General features: G+C 35.3%; 1 protein-coding gene across 1 annotated transcript in view; it reads right to left on the bottom strand.

Moving 5' to 3' along the window:
* Positions 1–8,333: 8,333 nt before the first annotated feature.
* IGF1 (insulin like growth factor 1) overlaps positions 8,334–16,815 on the bottom strand; it is a gene marked incomplete at both ends in the record, with an annotated part of 48,511 nt that continues 40,029 nt past the window's right edge. Inside the window, 2 exons of the mRNA XM_082012684.1 lie at positions 8,334–8,393; positions 16,038–16,219. Coding sequence (XP_081868810.1) covers positions 8,334–8,393; positions 16,038–16,219 — 242 coding nt within the window. The remainder of the gene's footprint in view (positions 8,394–16,037; positions 16,220–16,815) is intronic.

Raw genomic sequence — 16,815 nt, 5'->3', positions numbered from 1 at the left:
GTGAGGAGGGTGAGGAAGCTATGCAGTATTCTTGTGAGGCTGCTCTCTATCACTTTAGTAAGGTTATGGCAACTGTGGGAGTTTAGTGACTGAAGAAAGGCAAACATTGCACCCACCTGAGAGGACCAAGATCTGTGGAGATACAAGTTTGCCTCAGTTCCTGGAAAGTTATAGAAAAAGATTTTCCTGGAAGCTGTTTCTAAGCACATGAAGGATAAGACAGCAACTGGGAACAGTCAGCATAGATTTATCAAGCCATAATCATGCCCGATCGACCTGATTGCCTTAATATCATCAATAAACTTTGTGTTCTTACTGTTCACCCCTTCTCCAGCTCATTTAGGAAAAGGTTGAACAGCGCGAGTGTGATAACAGATTGCAGCAGGATTTCACCTATGGTGCCCTTCCACTATCAACTGACTATTTTTTCTGATTTATCTTTTCTGCTTTTTAATCAGCACAGATGAAGAACTTCCCTCTCATTCCATGACAGCTTAGTGTTTTTAAGAACTTTGGATGAGGGACCTAATTGACAAGAATTTTGGAAATCCAAGATCACTCTGATCTTTTTTGACTACATGCTTATCCTTTCTTCCAAAGAACTCCCAACAGACTTCTGAGACTTAAATTCACAACAACCATATTCCTTTTCCTGCAAGATAACATATTTATCATATAATATTTACTCACATACCCAGAGATTCTGTTCTTGAGTGGCAGAGATAGAAGACATGGTCATTTGTAGTTCCTTAAATGTCCCTTGGATATATTTGGAAGAGTCAGTATACACTAGCTACCACCTAGTTCTCATATAGCAAGGAGCTTTTGAGTGAGTGGCTGTATATCAGAGTTCAGGTATCTTCAGCTGTGGGTGAATACAATTTGTTCCTGATCATTCATTGCTGTTAATTTTATCTATAGGGTCCAAAATTCCTTCAGCTGATGCTTCATTTTATCAAGGCTCTTGAGTCACTAGTTAGCTTTCCATGTCACTCCTATCATAGGAGTGAAGCCCGCTCATCCTGTTAAGGTATGTCCTCATTTGGTGTATTCTGAGAATTGAGAAGTATATGCCAGGGAAGAAAAAGCAATAATGCAAATTAATGCAAAGTCTATGTGGATGAGGAATTTTCAACACATTTTTTATTAACCATAATCCTTTATTAGACCTCACAGAGGTGTAAACTATACATACAAATACATTAGAAAGATACCCTCTTAACAGTAATGCTTCACATTTTGGACCTGATACCAAGAGGGTTGCAAACAATTCAATACATTCTACAAACCAAAGGGTGCATTAGCCTTTATGTATACAGAGTGACAAAGCCCTTTACTGAAATCAAAGTAGATAAAAGTGAAAATCAGTCAACTACCTCTTCCAACCTTTACCTACCATAAATGCATATAAAAGCCTTTAAAAGCATGAATACACTATTATTTATGGAGCAAAGTTTACTGTTCTAGACAGCTCATAGAGAGAGGGGAAGAGAATGGTCAAGATGGCATTACATGAACTGCAAACTAGCAAAAATTCTTGATTTTTTTAATATTTGTACATATTAAGAGCTCTGTTTTTTGATTTATTGGTTGTTACTAGAAAAGCTTATAAGTGCTAAATGGGAAGAATAGCGCAACAAAGACATTGTTGAGGTATTTGGGGGATTCTGCAACACAATGATGTTACATACACAGTATGAAATATTATTTGTCATCAAGTAGTGACATTGTATTATGAGTAAGCACAAGAAAATAAAAAAGAAAGAATAAATCCAGTTAGAATGTTAATAGAGAGTTTAAATGTTTTTTAGTGAATGAACATTTAACACTTGTCACTGTTTGGTTATAATGACTTGAAATGTTAATACTAGCATTATTCAGTAGTGAAATCAGAAATTCATGTATCCACATTCATGCTTGCATCATGGAAACCCCACTTTTAGTCAGGATACCAATTAAAGTCACACCAGTGAAGAAAGGGAGGACAGTTAATATTCCTATTGCAAAGGGTGTCCTCCTGAAAACCAAGTGCTATTGATCTCTTCATTTAGCACTTCTGGGTGGCTTTGCAGATAATTTGGGAGGAGAGAAAGCTTATGTATGATTTGATTATCAGCAGCAGGTGGTGCTGCTTCATCTACTTTAACTTGGTTTCATAAAATCCTGAGGCTTGATAAATATATTTAATACTCAATCCAAAGACTCCCAAGGATTAAGAAACTATAAAACAGAACCATCACATTCGGGTAAAAGCAACGTGAAGTATTAGACTGCAGGTGAAGCTGTTCAGAACATTATGAAGTACCAGTATGCTCTCAGTGGAACATTTTATGACTCATGCTTGATGAGACTTGGTTTAATCAGGCAACTATTATCATTATACACTTTTAACAATTGTTTTTTATCTTGCACAGGATTTAGTTGAACTAATTCATTAGAAATGGTAATAAATGAGAAGGTAAGATTTACATGCTGTATCATGCAGTGTAACTTGCATGTGCTTTATTACATTCAAACTTGTCTCTAAGTGGAAATAATGAAGAGTATTATAAATCTTGTGCAGTATTTATATCAATTGCTTTTGAAATCCTAATCTAAAAAAAAAAAAATTAAGATGGAATTCATCCCTGTGCACAAAATAAGAACATTGTACCCCTTTCATTGGTAGCCCTTTAGTCTCTTGGTCTTGGATCTTTTCTCTTTGATCATTGCTAAAGTGTACTTTTTCATACCATAAACCAGCTTAATGCCAGTAAACCAGGAAAAGTGAAAGATTAATTTGATTTTAAAATTTACAGAGTTAAATATTTCACTACAAAATATGAATTTCATTGAATCAGTTGTAAATATAGTTGTCTGGTTAAACCTTTTTCTTTGACATGAATATATGAAGCATGATCCTACTTATCAAGATAGAGTCCTTTTTGTTCTGCAGGTATTTTGTTGTTGCTTTAGAGGAATGAGATGATACTACTAAATGTAAAATACAGTAAGATGGAATGTCTTTGATTTAGTTAAAAAATGGTTCATACCTTTAAAATGTGAAAAAAAAAAAAAAATCTCCCAACTATATTTGTGCTGAACTTCAATCAAGTGTGAGTATGTAAGTATTGTAGATGGGTGTATGTATGTTAAATATTTGTGGGAAAGATGTTTAGCAGCAGAAGTATCATGTTGATGCTTTTTATGACTTTTGTGAGTCAAGGTGGCAAAATAAAAAGTTACTGGAGAATACAGAGAAAACAAAAATTATTATAAATAATTTGAGACATAGGAATTTACAGTGCTAAGTCTTTGCCATTTCTGAAATAGTTAAGGGTACTATAGAGAGGCATGAACTATTCTTACAAAAAACATCTTGTTGACAAATGAATAATTGAGGCGATATTATTAAATGACAGAAATATTCATTCTTCTCTGTTTATCTTACCCATGATTCTTACTTTGAAGGGATGCTTACACTTAAAAAATCGCACTTAGCAGAAGTTATCTGGAGAAGAATGAAATAAAAGAAATTTTTTAAACCAATGTTTTCATAATAAGGCCCTCAGAGTTAGTATTTTATATCTGTACTTAAACAGATGGATAGTTTTGCCTGATGATAGCAAAGAAGTGTTTTATCATTTAAAAATCAGGTAATTTATTAAGGTGTGAAAAACAAAGGCAGGGTCTAACTTGTGACACCCATATTATACAATGTTCTTCTAAAATTAGATTCCAATTGGATTACTGAGTATAATCCATGACTAATAATGTGTAAAAAGCAAAAAGTTCAAATTTTACTTGAGAGGAAAAAGAAGAAGAGCATAATGTACACATGCACACATACATGCAGATACACATACACACATTATAACATTTTATATATATATATACACACATATACATACATATGCATATATATGTATATATCTATATATACATACACACACCCTTCATGCAACTAGTATAAGACTTGTTAATGTAAGCATCAGGGAGGTCCTTCTTGTTTTGGTCTCTGCTAGACTGGTATCTCTGTACTGTACTATATGTAATCAAGTTTCAGATATTCCCATAACACCCTTCATGTAAAAAATCACAGAATATTTATATGTATATCAGATACTGTGTGTTTGGACAGTTATAGTCCAGTAGAATATTCTAATGCTGTGAGAAGCAAAATGTATAGGATTAGCATAAGTAAAAACTTTGTGTTAATAACTTTTTTTCCTTCTTTCAAGACGACTTTAAGCTAGTTCATTTACTTAATGCTACTTCCACACATGAATTGGATAATAATCTCATCAAGGCAAATTCTTTATTTTTTGTAGATTGTTCCCAAGAGGAAAAAATCTTACTCACTTGAAAGCCTCATCATCTCCTCCTTACCCCTGCCCCCCAAATCAAAACAAAGTGAATCAAAACAAAACACACACCCCCAAACAAACAGACAAACAATAAAATCATGTTGCAATAGTGTTTTAACTAGGTTTTCTGGAGGGGGGGAAAGGGAATGAATGTTGGTTAAAAATAGAAGTTTGGCATTTGGAAGACTTGTTTGCACTGAACCGTATCCTTAAAAGAGGGACCAGTATAGGTTGAGTCCCCAAATAAATTATTACTATTCCTTTTCAGACTAAAAATAAAACATTTTAAATATATTGATTATAGCTTCATCAGAACATAAGTATTCTATCTAGCCTATAGGTTCCAAGAATCTCTCTTTGGGCTTAATTTACCACCATTTCAAAACAAAACAATGAAATGTGAAATTTTGCACATTAAGATGTTCATAATGACCACATATAATTAAAAAAAAAAATTCACAGACTGTTAGCCATATATTTCAACTTTTTCTCACAATTTGAAACTGATGAGATTAAAAACAATATGAGTTTCATGTTAGGAATATTTTTTTTCATTCCTTGTAAAAATAAAATGCATTTCTTTATGCTATTTTTTTTAAAGATTATTGACTTTTGGGGGGGCATGCCATGAGTGAGAAGGTAATCATGTAAAAATAAAAATGTGTGCTCAATCAAAATTTTGGTCATATCATGCCACTCACTTTAAGCCAAACTCTACACTGATTTCAGGCTGGAGTGTGGCTTAAATCATTGGCATGATATAGGATTTGCATTAATCTGAACAGGCTTTCAGTCATATCCATTGTTCCCTGACTTCAAATGCTTTTCTTCATCTGTATTTATGATGTGGAGTAAAGATTCAGAATTGCATTTCAAGGCTATGAATTTTTGTGGCATTTTGACTCTTATTCCTGTCCCATCTCTGTTGATTTAAGATTTCTTTGCTGTTGCTGAGTGACAAAAAGTTGAAAAATTATGGCTAGTTGTATTTCTATTTTAATAACCATACCTATATAATTGTCATTTTCATACATTAAAAAAATATTTATGCTTTCTTTTATATTTTAGTCAAGTACTTTCTTAAACAAAACAATAGCACCACTTTGGCATTGTTGGCCAAATCAGTAACAGGTAAAGCAAATATGCTTACACTTTTCTGAACTTGTCTTATCATGCACTTGCTTGTTAGAATGGAGAGCCATGAAGACACAGTGCTTGGCCTAGAGACTTCATTAATCAGCTTTAACTATTGATACTAGGTCAACAACCAGCTCATGGGGCAACTGAACATAGCTACTAGTTGTGTATGGAATGCACATGTAAAGAAAACCTGCCACTAATTTGCCCTTTAATCGTAAAAAAGGAATTGACACTATAATCTGTTTTGGGCAAAAAGTGCCTACTTTGATGTATCTACAGGGACTGAACACAGTATCCCATTATTTGATTTTCTTTTCTGTCTTGACTGAATAGTACAAATGAGCCTCATACAAGTCTTTCACACAAAGGTAAGTGTAGGTATGTAACTACATTTTGAGCAGAATATAGAATTTATTTATTTTCCATTTAAACTCTTAATGATTAATTATGGTTACCATGGAGATAAGGCTCAAATTTTGCAACCTTGAAGAGATACATTAACTTCAGTGGGTTTAGATCTGCAGTCCTTTTTGAACTAACTGAAAGTAATGAGGCTTAATTCACTTTTTTACTTCTGCACTTCAGTGACATTCTGTGTAATAATTGGATTTTTATGTCTATTCTAGAATGCAAAAATCTGTGACTTCTGTCATGTGATTTACAAGATATGGAAGGATGGGGAGAGGGATTTTCTTTCGCACTTAAGTGATTTATGAGAATCAATGGCATCCAGTGGGAGCCCTGTTCCTTAAATACCTGGAGTGCTTTTGAAAATCTAGCTGAATCCTTCAATTTCTCTAATTAGAAGTTTTTTAAGTCAGACTGCTTTGTACTTTTGGGAGTGAGATGTTTTGGCTCATGTTTCAACTTCTTTAAGTAGCGGATTTATTGAGATTATTAGACTAATGCAGCCCTTTATCTTTCACACTGACTGGTATATCATGTGCTCCCTGTCATATGACTGGAGATTTCTTATACACGTATGCATTTCCGATCCATGCATTTCTCACCTCTACAGTGGTGGAGCTACTCTGCAGTTTGTGATACCTTTTATTCTCTAGTAAAGCAAAGTGTTGCTTGTAGCTATTCATTATTTGTTTTACTTACTTTCAATAATTGTTCTAATTTGTTTAGACAGTTGTCATGGTCTGATGTTAGATGCTGCTTTCTATGAGTGACGATTTCTAATTATGATTTCTCAACAGGAAGAATATGGTGGCATGAATGTGAGTGCATGAAACCCAAGATAAGACCAAATTTGAATTAATTTACAGGAATTAAATAGCACAATGGTGTATGGTTATTCAGTTATGTTAATAATACATCAGTAAAATGTTATCTACAAAGAAACGTGCCACCACAGAGATCTGCAAATGTTTTTGCCCTCATATCTTGCCGCTCTCCTCCCCTTAGAACTTCAGAGGAGGGAAGGGACAGAAAGAGTCATGGGACATGAAGTAGAAATACGTGTTATGTCTGTGACATAAAAATAATGCCTTATTCCTAGAATGCATTTCAGAATTCTTAGCAGCCGTTGAAGTAAAAATACTTCCCTCTCCATGTCCCCTGCCAAAAAAAGCCTGTAAGAGCTGTGATAGATATCAGAATTGCTACCTCTGTTTATTGAATTGGTGGTAAATAATTTAGGTTAGTTTCCCCATCTGTTTTTTTCCCTGATGGGCTACCCTTTGAAGTCATTTGAGGGCTGTTTTTCAAATTGTCTTCTCCAGACCTAGGCATCTATGAATCTGTGTTCCGCATAAATGTAAGTGAAAACACCACCATTCAAACATCTAAAAGGAAACAAATATCTGAATTTTCTTTCGAAGATGGGAAAGTTATTTTCATGTTGGAAGCTGAAGCCGTTTTAGTTAATTTAAACTGAATACTTTAAAAACTATTTTGTTATTTAATCTTTGGCTTGATCTTTCCATATTTGCTTTTATCTATTACCATTTTGGCCAGACCCTTTCATGTAACAAACTATAAAATAGCACCATTGTACTATAAAACAGATATTTTTACATACTGTTTGATATATGTGTATTATTGATATGCTAAATTTTACATACTGCATTATATGGAGGAAGAAAGAAGTTACCTATACTGTTGCAAAATAATTACCTGGAAAAATCATTAATGGTTTGAGAGCCTATGTATGCCCTAACTGCTTTTAAAAATCTTTTGTCTCACAAATTGCAATAAACTGCATCTTTGCAAAAGAAGGAAAAATAAAACTGTCTTAAAACAAATGCATCTATAACCCATATTCTGTCAAAATGCCACAGATGGAATTAATGGATGTTTAAAACTGTATATGTTACCTTACTGCTGCTGCTACTGGGAATGTCAAAGTGTGCAAATATGAAGGGGTAGACAAACAATGTTATCAGTCACTGTAAAACAAACAGCCTGTTGCTTGTATAGAAGTGCAAATAACAAAACCACCACTTAGACAAGGCTGATGAATGACTCCAGCAGCCAGTGTTCATAGGTTAATTTAGTGCAATTGGATCCGTCAAAGGCCCATAGATTTGTAGGCTTTTGAGGGGCGCAGGACTTTAAGAGATTTTGTGCAGGACTTTTAAAACAGGTTAACAAGCAGTAATAGATCAACCACAGAAATTTTTAGCTCTGGGCTGGTTAAAATGTTCTGTTCTCTAAAGACTCAATATTGGAATGTTTAGTTGCATTGATCACTGGGAGAATGCCCATTGATTGAGATTGCATCAAGCTTATTAAACCGTAGGTTTTTTTAAGTCTTCCAATGTTTAACAAATAATTTATTTACAGCAAAGTATCCTGCAGATGGCACATTCATTCTTCATTCTTGTGGATGGCATGTTCTTACATTCTGTAGTTCCTGTTTCCTGTGTTCCCTCTACTCGAATTCTTCAAATGCACTTCCTGAAGGTGTAGAAAAAAATAATTATTCCAGGTAGGTTTTAATACGCTGTACGACCACAAAAGTTATATTAGTGGGAAAACAGTTATCCTGAACGCTGAAATTGTTAGAGCCCTTTTGCCAGTTCACAGAGAAGTTAACTACACAAAACTTCTGTGCACTAAATTCCTTGTTTTCCTAGGCATAAACACTTTCATTGCTGTCGTTGTTGATCTTGGCAGGGGAAACATCTGCGTACTGGAACCTGGAGAGGCTTTGGACATACAGCAGGTACCAAAGCTTTTCCTTCTTTCAGAGCAAGGACATTTGCAAAAGCAGGATGTCTAGGGGCCAGGGAACTTCAGAGTTGTAACTACAGGAATTATGGATCCTCCTGGGCTTTGGTACCCAGTGGTCAGAGGTTTTCAAAATTGCTGAGTTGGACTCCGTTAACCTACATTTTGCTTAAACGTCATATTAGGTGTGTGAGGTTTTTGTTGGATAAGGCCTTTGGAGGATAAAAAGTGTGGGTTCCCTGCAGGAGCTGCAGCCAAATAATTTGTATTTTCAGAAAGAGACAGGGTGATGTGCCAGGCAAATCAAGAGGGCTTTGGAGTGAATAACGAACGCCCTCAGTTCATCGTCATTCCATGCACAGGTCAGTTGCCAGCAGGGGTGATGGGTGCGGCATATATCTCTCAGTTTGTTTTCCGTATTTGCCATGCTGGTAAATATTAGCTGGGCCCAAATCTTTGCACATTCTGTACCAGACTAGAGGCAGAATTGTTAAGCAACTCTCCATATTTATAATCCTCATCAGAATTAAAATTCTTAGTTAACTGAAATCATGCCTGTTGTCCTTAGAAAAAGCCAAAAATAAAAAATCTCCCTGAGAAAAGTGAGGCATGTGTATGCAGCTCTACCACTGCATTATCTGCTATTTAAGCCCTAAAGAAAAGGAAATGTAATCTCTAAAATTTACAAAGTAATGAAATTTTTGCTTGCTTTTCTGATGGACAAAAGAAAATGGAAGCCGATTTGGTGCATTACAGTAGTTTTGCGGGGTTTTTTAAATTGTTTCCTATATAAAATACTATTCTATATATAACTTTTCCATTTGCTTCCAGTATCTATTAAACATAAAATAAATCAAAAACTGGCAAAGGATCAAAAAACTGGAGCTCACATAGAGTTTATTAATTTTCCCTGGGTTTGGATTGGGTTCTGATGGATATTAGTTGAATTACTATTTTCAGAGTATTAAAAAAAACCCCAAGCAGCACTAGTAATCGTTAAATTGTTTATACCACCAACAGGTAAGAACATTGAGCAAAACTAAGATTTATTATCACTGACAAACCAAATTTGTTAATACCAAAGTATTCATAACGAAGAAACGTCTTTGTTAGGAATCTGCCATTCTAGATGTTCTTAGTCCAAAATGCAATACTAAATGAGGAAGAAGAGATTAATCATCTAGTTACTATTCCCAAGATCCGTTCAGTAGGATACTGGCTTGTCTTCATCAATTTTTGGTAATATTTCTATGGAATAGCTTCCTTAGCATGGATCAAATACAGAAACAGAAATGTCAACAGAATTCCGCTTATCCATAAATTAAAATACTTTGTGCTTTCATTGCCTGTTTTGCTTTCAACTTTTCCAAAACCACCTTTTCTGCCTTTATTTTTCCTTAAGTTGTACCTTAGTTTTCACCCTGAAGTACTCACTCTGGGGGAACCCTTCATTTTTCATTGATTTTCACCGTTGCAGCACTGGAGTCTGCCACTATTAAGGATCCTGCCTTATGCTACAAATGCTTATTAAGAAACCAGGGATTCCTTGACTCATCTGCCCTGGTTTTTTCCTTATGACAACAAAGCAAAATATCCTCATCAATGCTGCCCCTAGGTTCTCCTCTTTGAAGAGAGTTTACCAGCATATAGAAGTTATGTGCTGCATTTTATTTCCAAAAAGTAGTACATTCTTCAACGGTGCACACTCATGATCTATAAAATGGATAGTGAGAGCCTTATTATGAAACAACAGACATTTTGCATTGCAGTGGCTTTCAAAGTATGCTTAGATTGAAAATTAATTATGTTTCCCAAATGATAACATAAATTCTCTCCACTGCTGCTGTCGTCTGTCTTTAAAATGGCTTTATCATCCAAATAGAGCAAATACTAAAATGCAGCAGGGTTTCAGTTGTAGATTTTAATACTGACATGTAGATGGAAAAAGAGCTGTCATAATACACAGTCTAGCTTTGAAATCAAGGCAAGATGGCAGGTTACTTTCAGAATGGATTCTCCTCTGGAATCAGCATTTTGATGAAGAACTACAAAGAAGTGGCACTGATTGTGGCAGCAGTAGCATGCATGCCCAAAAATGCTTTGACCCACATAACACATTTTTTCAAGTGTGCAATGTTGAGAACATTGGGAAAAAAAAAGTGTGAATGCCTGAATCAGGTTCTCAGACCTGCATTTGCACTGGTATAGAGTCTTGCCTTATTTCTCAAGTGTTTGAAAACAAGGTAATTAGAAATAAAATTATCTGTGATGCTTGTTTCATTATCAGACCCTCTGAGCTGATATTCAGACTGAGAGAAAGACAATAAGCATTTTAAGATGACAGATGCAGCTTTGCATTAAGTCAGTTCATGAACAGAGAAGCTCAGACTTCTAACCTTAAGCATGGATCGTAGGACACAGAGCAGCTTTAACATGAGGGTAACAACTACCTCAGTGACAGTAAAGGTCATTTAACTAAGATGGAAGGGCATTGGGAAGCATGCAGAAGCATTCTTCCCCTGTTAGGATGGACATTCAAATCTCATATTGGCATTAAAAGATCTCTTGTTTTATTGGTAATAAATGGCAAGTCTAATGTTTGTAGTAACAGGCATGACATCTTAGCTACACACTCTCTGGGGTCTCTTTGAAAGCTTTTTAGTTCTGTGGGCAGTGGGATCAGCAGCATAATAACAAGGCTAGAAAGTAAGCAATGGGAGAAAATAATTTTCTGAAGTGAAGAGGCCAAGTTCTTCCACGTGTTACACTTAAAGGTTCCCTCACTGGTTTGGTAAAGTGGCATGGCTGTAATAGAAATTAGGATTAGTGCCACTGTGCATATTTTGTCCTGCAAATGTATCTGTGAGTTGATACTGAGCCAATTACAAAAGCATCTGCCAGCCTTAGAAAGATTAATGAGAAATAATGCAATACTTTTTCTGTTTTCTTAATGGCATTTTCTTAAACTAAAAATACTAACATATTTTCCCTCTCTCTTAGTCCCATTTAGTATTTATTGAAATTTTGAAGAATAGATAAAATCTGAAAAGGATTTTTGAGAGAATCTGCTTCCTATTGATACTTTGTTGGTATATATATTTACGCGTAGTTTCCACACGCGAGGCCTAAAGAAGAATAAGGACTAAAAATCTGAGGAAGACCAAAATTATATTAAGATGTACAGGTATTTGGTCCTTTTACTCAGGGTGCAAGGAGGTGGCATGGCACTATGGGGTTTTTTTTGCCTTCTCATTTCTTTATTTACTAGATTTTAAAATCAGCCTTGCCAGCGTTCACATTCGTGTAATAATTTTCAAGGTACCTTGTAGCCTTAAATTGATAAGAACTTTGTGCCACTGGTTCTGTGGCCCTGCTTCATTCCAAAAGGTCACAGTCTTCCCTCATGTACACAATTGTTGTAGAAATAGCTCAATTATTTCCTTTGCATGAACAGAGAGCAGTTGTTGTTCAAAGTTTTAATCCACTAGTTTTCCAAATTGATGTTAAAACTTAATTCACCTAAGGGTAAATAAACTAAACTTCTATTAGCATTTCTCAGAAGAGAAAGAAATGAATGAAAGAAAAGCTAGATGGAACCATCATGCCGAAGACAGAACTTTAATTCCGCTTCTTCCTCCGGTTTCGCAGTTTAAAACTCTAAGCTTAGTGTAAAAATATGTGAAACCATTACTTTGCTTTCCAGCACAAATACTGCAAGTTTCTCCCTGTTCCTTACTCCTGCCTTACTAGCTGATATATTTGCTCATTAAATGAGTTTTTAGTCTGAAAGTAATGTCAATGATTATTCTGATAGTTTTTAGGTTTAAAAAAAAAATCTCGATCTGTCATGTGCTTTGGTTTCACACCTGTACCCTTTGTTAGAAATTCAGGGACGTCTTTCCTGGGTTTAGAAATGCTGACGTATGACTGAGTTGTGTCCCCTTTAATAATTTCTCCTCATATACGTAACTAACTGCAATTGAGGTAGAATTTTATAATAGATTTGTATTATGCAGTTGATCACTTCCTATTTTTTATCAGTTCTGGCAAGAAGAACGCCTATGTATTTTTTAACAGTAAGAATTCTAGTGAAAGCTTTCAGTAAAGTATTGAAGTAGCAAGCAAGTAAACAAAACATGCTTTGGATGAGGATAACTGATGAATGATCATTAAATGAGCGAACAACAGATCCTGCAGGTTGGTTGAATTTCTTAGTTTCTTTTTTTCTGAAACTGTGAAGAATGCTGTGTATGTAATATCCCTAAGTATATCATAACAATGCATTTATTTTTTACTTTTCAGTATACTTTTATATTTATTTGTGAGTAAAAGTCTTAGAACAGGACAAATAATGGTCCTATAGAGAAAGAAATATTTTGTTTGTTGGTTACAAACAAAATCCTACACATGCACTCGCTGCGATTGGATTAGAACTAGTTCTTGATGTTGGATTTACAGCAGCAAATAGGCATTTTTGGGGTTCCCAGCCCACGTTAATCACTCAGTACCTGGCCCTCATCATTCAGATTTGTGTGTGTAGTGTAGCAACAATTGTTTGTAATTTAATGACTAAAGATCAGCATTAACATAACATATAAACAGAAGAACAACCCTGCTCCATTGAACTACGTTATTCTAACAAATTGTGCATAGGAGAAATGATCTTCTCAAGGAATTGGGAAAGTAGACCACTTACAAAAACACTTAAGCCAAAACCCAAATCCTGGATTTGTCTATAAAAAATGTTATGAGGAGATGCCAAATAAAAACTGCATTAGAAATATGAAAGGCGTAAGAAACTGATTGTGTATGTAATCTTATATATGCCAATTAATGATGCCTCAAATCTTGTATCTAAATAAGAAAATATTAAAGAGGTCATATATATTATGTTACATATATATATTCACTTTATATGTGTAAGATATGTATCTCATATAACATATATTGAGAGAAAAATATTCTAAACCAGAAAAAATTGCTGAACACAAAAATAATTTTACTTTAGTGCAATTAATTTTTAATTAAAAATATTTTTAAATTATGTTTTAGTGACATATCAATACTATGAATTAGCTAAATGCATTCATATTGGGGGAGCCAATCCAAAGAAGAAAGTATGAACATAGCATTGTCTTTCTTAATGGAGGCATGTACAGCTGACTGCAAAAAGAAAAAGAACAGAAAAATAATTACATGAGAATATGTGCCAGAGATTTTTCATATAGAGTTTTTCTGAATTAATTCTGTTTCCCTTCTCTTCCCTTCCATGTATTTTCCTTTTATCTGTCATAAATCTCAATAACAATTGCTCCTATTCCTTCTGTATTTTTGTTTTCTCAATCTAATTTTCTCCATCCACAGGTATTAATGAATATTTCAGTTTGTTTTTCCCCTCAGATTTCTTTTATTTTATTGCCAAGTTCCCATCAAGAAACATTTATGATTTTTCTGCTTCTGTTGACCTCTCTCCTCCTTTTCACATACATTTTCTTTAAAGGTGTTGTTTTCTTTAATATTAATTTTTCTCTAATTTTATTTTCTTTCCCTTTTTCTCAAAATCCCTTCTTTTCTGTGTGATGCACGATGGTTCATTCAGTTAGTCAATATTTCTCATCTTCTCAGCCTCTTTGATCTAATTCTCTCCCCTTTCTTTTCCTCTGATCCTCATTGTAGCTTTACTGCCCTTTTTACCTCTTGATTTTTTCTCCTTTTAATTTCCTGGATGATTTCTTCTGCAGCTAGGTTCTCTCAATTACTGCCTCAAATACTCCCTCAAATTTTTTTCATCTTCCACTATCCTCTCTTAAAGACTAGCTCCCCTGCTGCCGCAGAAAGATGCAAGGCTTTTCTTCCGTTCCTTCCTGTTTGTGAGGAAAGTGTTTTCCTGCCTATCTTTTGAACAGGGAAAAGGACAGCTGCCTAAAGAGTGACATCATTCCTTAGGCCTCCAAGGAAAGTGGTGTGGAGATCCATCAGAGAGCGGGCAGGTATCTTGTCTGCTTTTACTTGAAGTTACAGAATGTTTTACCCATCACCTTAGCAACAGCTATGGGAAGGAGCACACAGATTACTGGCCAAGACTGTTTTCTTCCTTTCCTGCAAGCCTTAAATATATGTGTGCCCAGACAGGAATAAACCACAGGGTTTTCTTGTCTATAGTTGTGCCCTACCTGAAGACAACTTCACTTGTTGCCATGTGTTCCTTTTGAGATGTTCACAGCTAAGGTGATACTTGCCAGGAAGAATCATACAGCCACTACTTTAAAAGGTTGAAAACTCTTGAGGAAGAGGTGAAAGGATTCCATTCTATGGATTGACTATGGAAAAAAATGGGTGCTGGAACGATTACGATTGTTCTTTTAATAAAGATAATATTAAGGAAATTAGTATATAGTGCTGGTTTCCTGACTTCTTATGAAATCTTACGATTTCATGCAGCTCCATTTCTTGTAGGAAAAAATTTCAGATAACTGCAGGAGTGTGGCCAACATACATCTAGGACAGACAGGGTCAACAGCAATAAAATATATCACTAGCGGCTTACAGCAGATGACAGATAACGTAAACAGATGTTCAGAACTCAAACAAGAGAGACAGTTGGACATGAGCTTAATGGTAGCCTAGTCTAAGATGGGTTTTCTGAACTCTGGGCTCTGTTGAGGAGAGCTGAGATTTAACTCCCTATATGTACAGCATATCTAGTATGACAGGAACAAAAATCTGGGTACTCTGAACTCCACAACTACACAAACAATACCAACGAATATTTGAAGGTTTTGGAGAATATACAGATTAATTATTAAATAGTTAAAGCGACATATGTGATGACTGCAGTGACTATCCAGTTAATTTAGTTCTGCTAAATAAATTTTAAAAAGGCCAAAATAATGAGGAAAGAAAAAAATCATTTGTTCATTTACATGTAAAATGAACAGCAGAAAAGCTGTGTTTTCCCTTCTGATCACTCACTCTGCCTCTTCCTGACAAGGAAGGATGAGTGAGGAGGTTCTGGATAGATCAGCTGTTAAACATTCAGTGTTTGGTTTCTCTTTTGAAGGAAGTTTTAGCATTATTTATGATTGGATGGTGTGAGTACTTGTCATTTACTATATGCACTAGCAGGATAAAGCCTCACAACTACTAGCTTAACAATTCCATGTTTTATTCAGTGTCCTAAGAGATGAGATAGAACATACCATTTCCTACTTATTTCCTACCATGGACAAAACCCCACTAAACCTCAGTGTCCCCAGTAGGCAGAACATATCAGTTGTTTGCTGTATTTCCAGCCTTGACAGAATTTTCCTTCCCTAAAATAGGTAGGGCTTTTTTTTTTTTTTCTTTATTTTTTTCTCCAGCCTGGCCTACCTTTTGTGCTTTTGGCATATCAGTGTGGCGCTGAGCACGTACAGAGCGTGCAGATTTAGGTGGCTTTATTGGAGCACAATACATCTCCAGCCTCCTCAGGTCACAACTCTGGAAGCAGCATTCATCCACTATTCCCTTGTGGTGTAAGCGTCTACTGCTGGATCCATACCCTGTAGGCTTACCTATTCAAAACACAAATGGAAAGTTTTTATGTTAGAAAGGAAATGCAAAGATCTCAGCAGCAATCATATTAAGTTGCATTATTTTAACTGAATCACCAATGACAGTTGTAGAGTCTGCCTGTATGTATCTAGTCTAAGACCCTGTTCTCAGATACAACTTCAGAAGATATTCCTGGAAATAGCCAGCTTTGATCTTTGTCTATGGGTGGTTGCTATTATTTGAGCAAAATTATATCTTCTTAGAAAAATATTATTAAACGATTTTCTTGAACTGTCTTGGCATTGAAAATAGAGAGGGAGGAATTTGAAAGGCATTTAGAAGCCTTGCAAAGGAAACTTGCCCTTTAGCTTCCGGATGAAAACTAATTATTGAGCTGACTGAGGTAGCTGGTGTTTAAAGATCATAGCTCATGCCTGTGGTGTGGGCAGATATTTTCTAATGAAAAAGGCTACACTGAGCCACTACGTGAAGTCAGAGTGTCTTCCAAAGGGGAACTAAATACTGTATACCCACTGTGCAGGCTGTAAGATCTGCGAGCTCAAAAACTAGTGGGAAGCAGGAAATAAGGGAACAAAGTAATCAGTGAAATGCTGCA

The sequence above is a fragment of the Phaethon aethereus genome (genome assembly GCF_964289735.1).
Source record: "Phaethon aethereus genome assembly, chromosome: 1".
Lineage (NCBI taxonomy): Eukaryota > Metazoa > Chordata > Aves > Phaethontiformes > Phaethontidae > Phaethon > Phaethon aethereus.
This window is presented reverse-complemented; position numbering and strand designations above follow the sequence as displayed.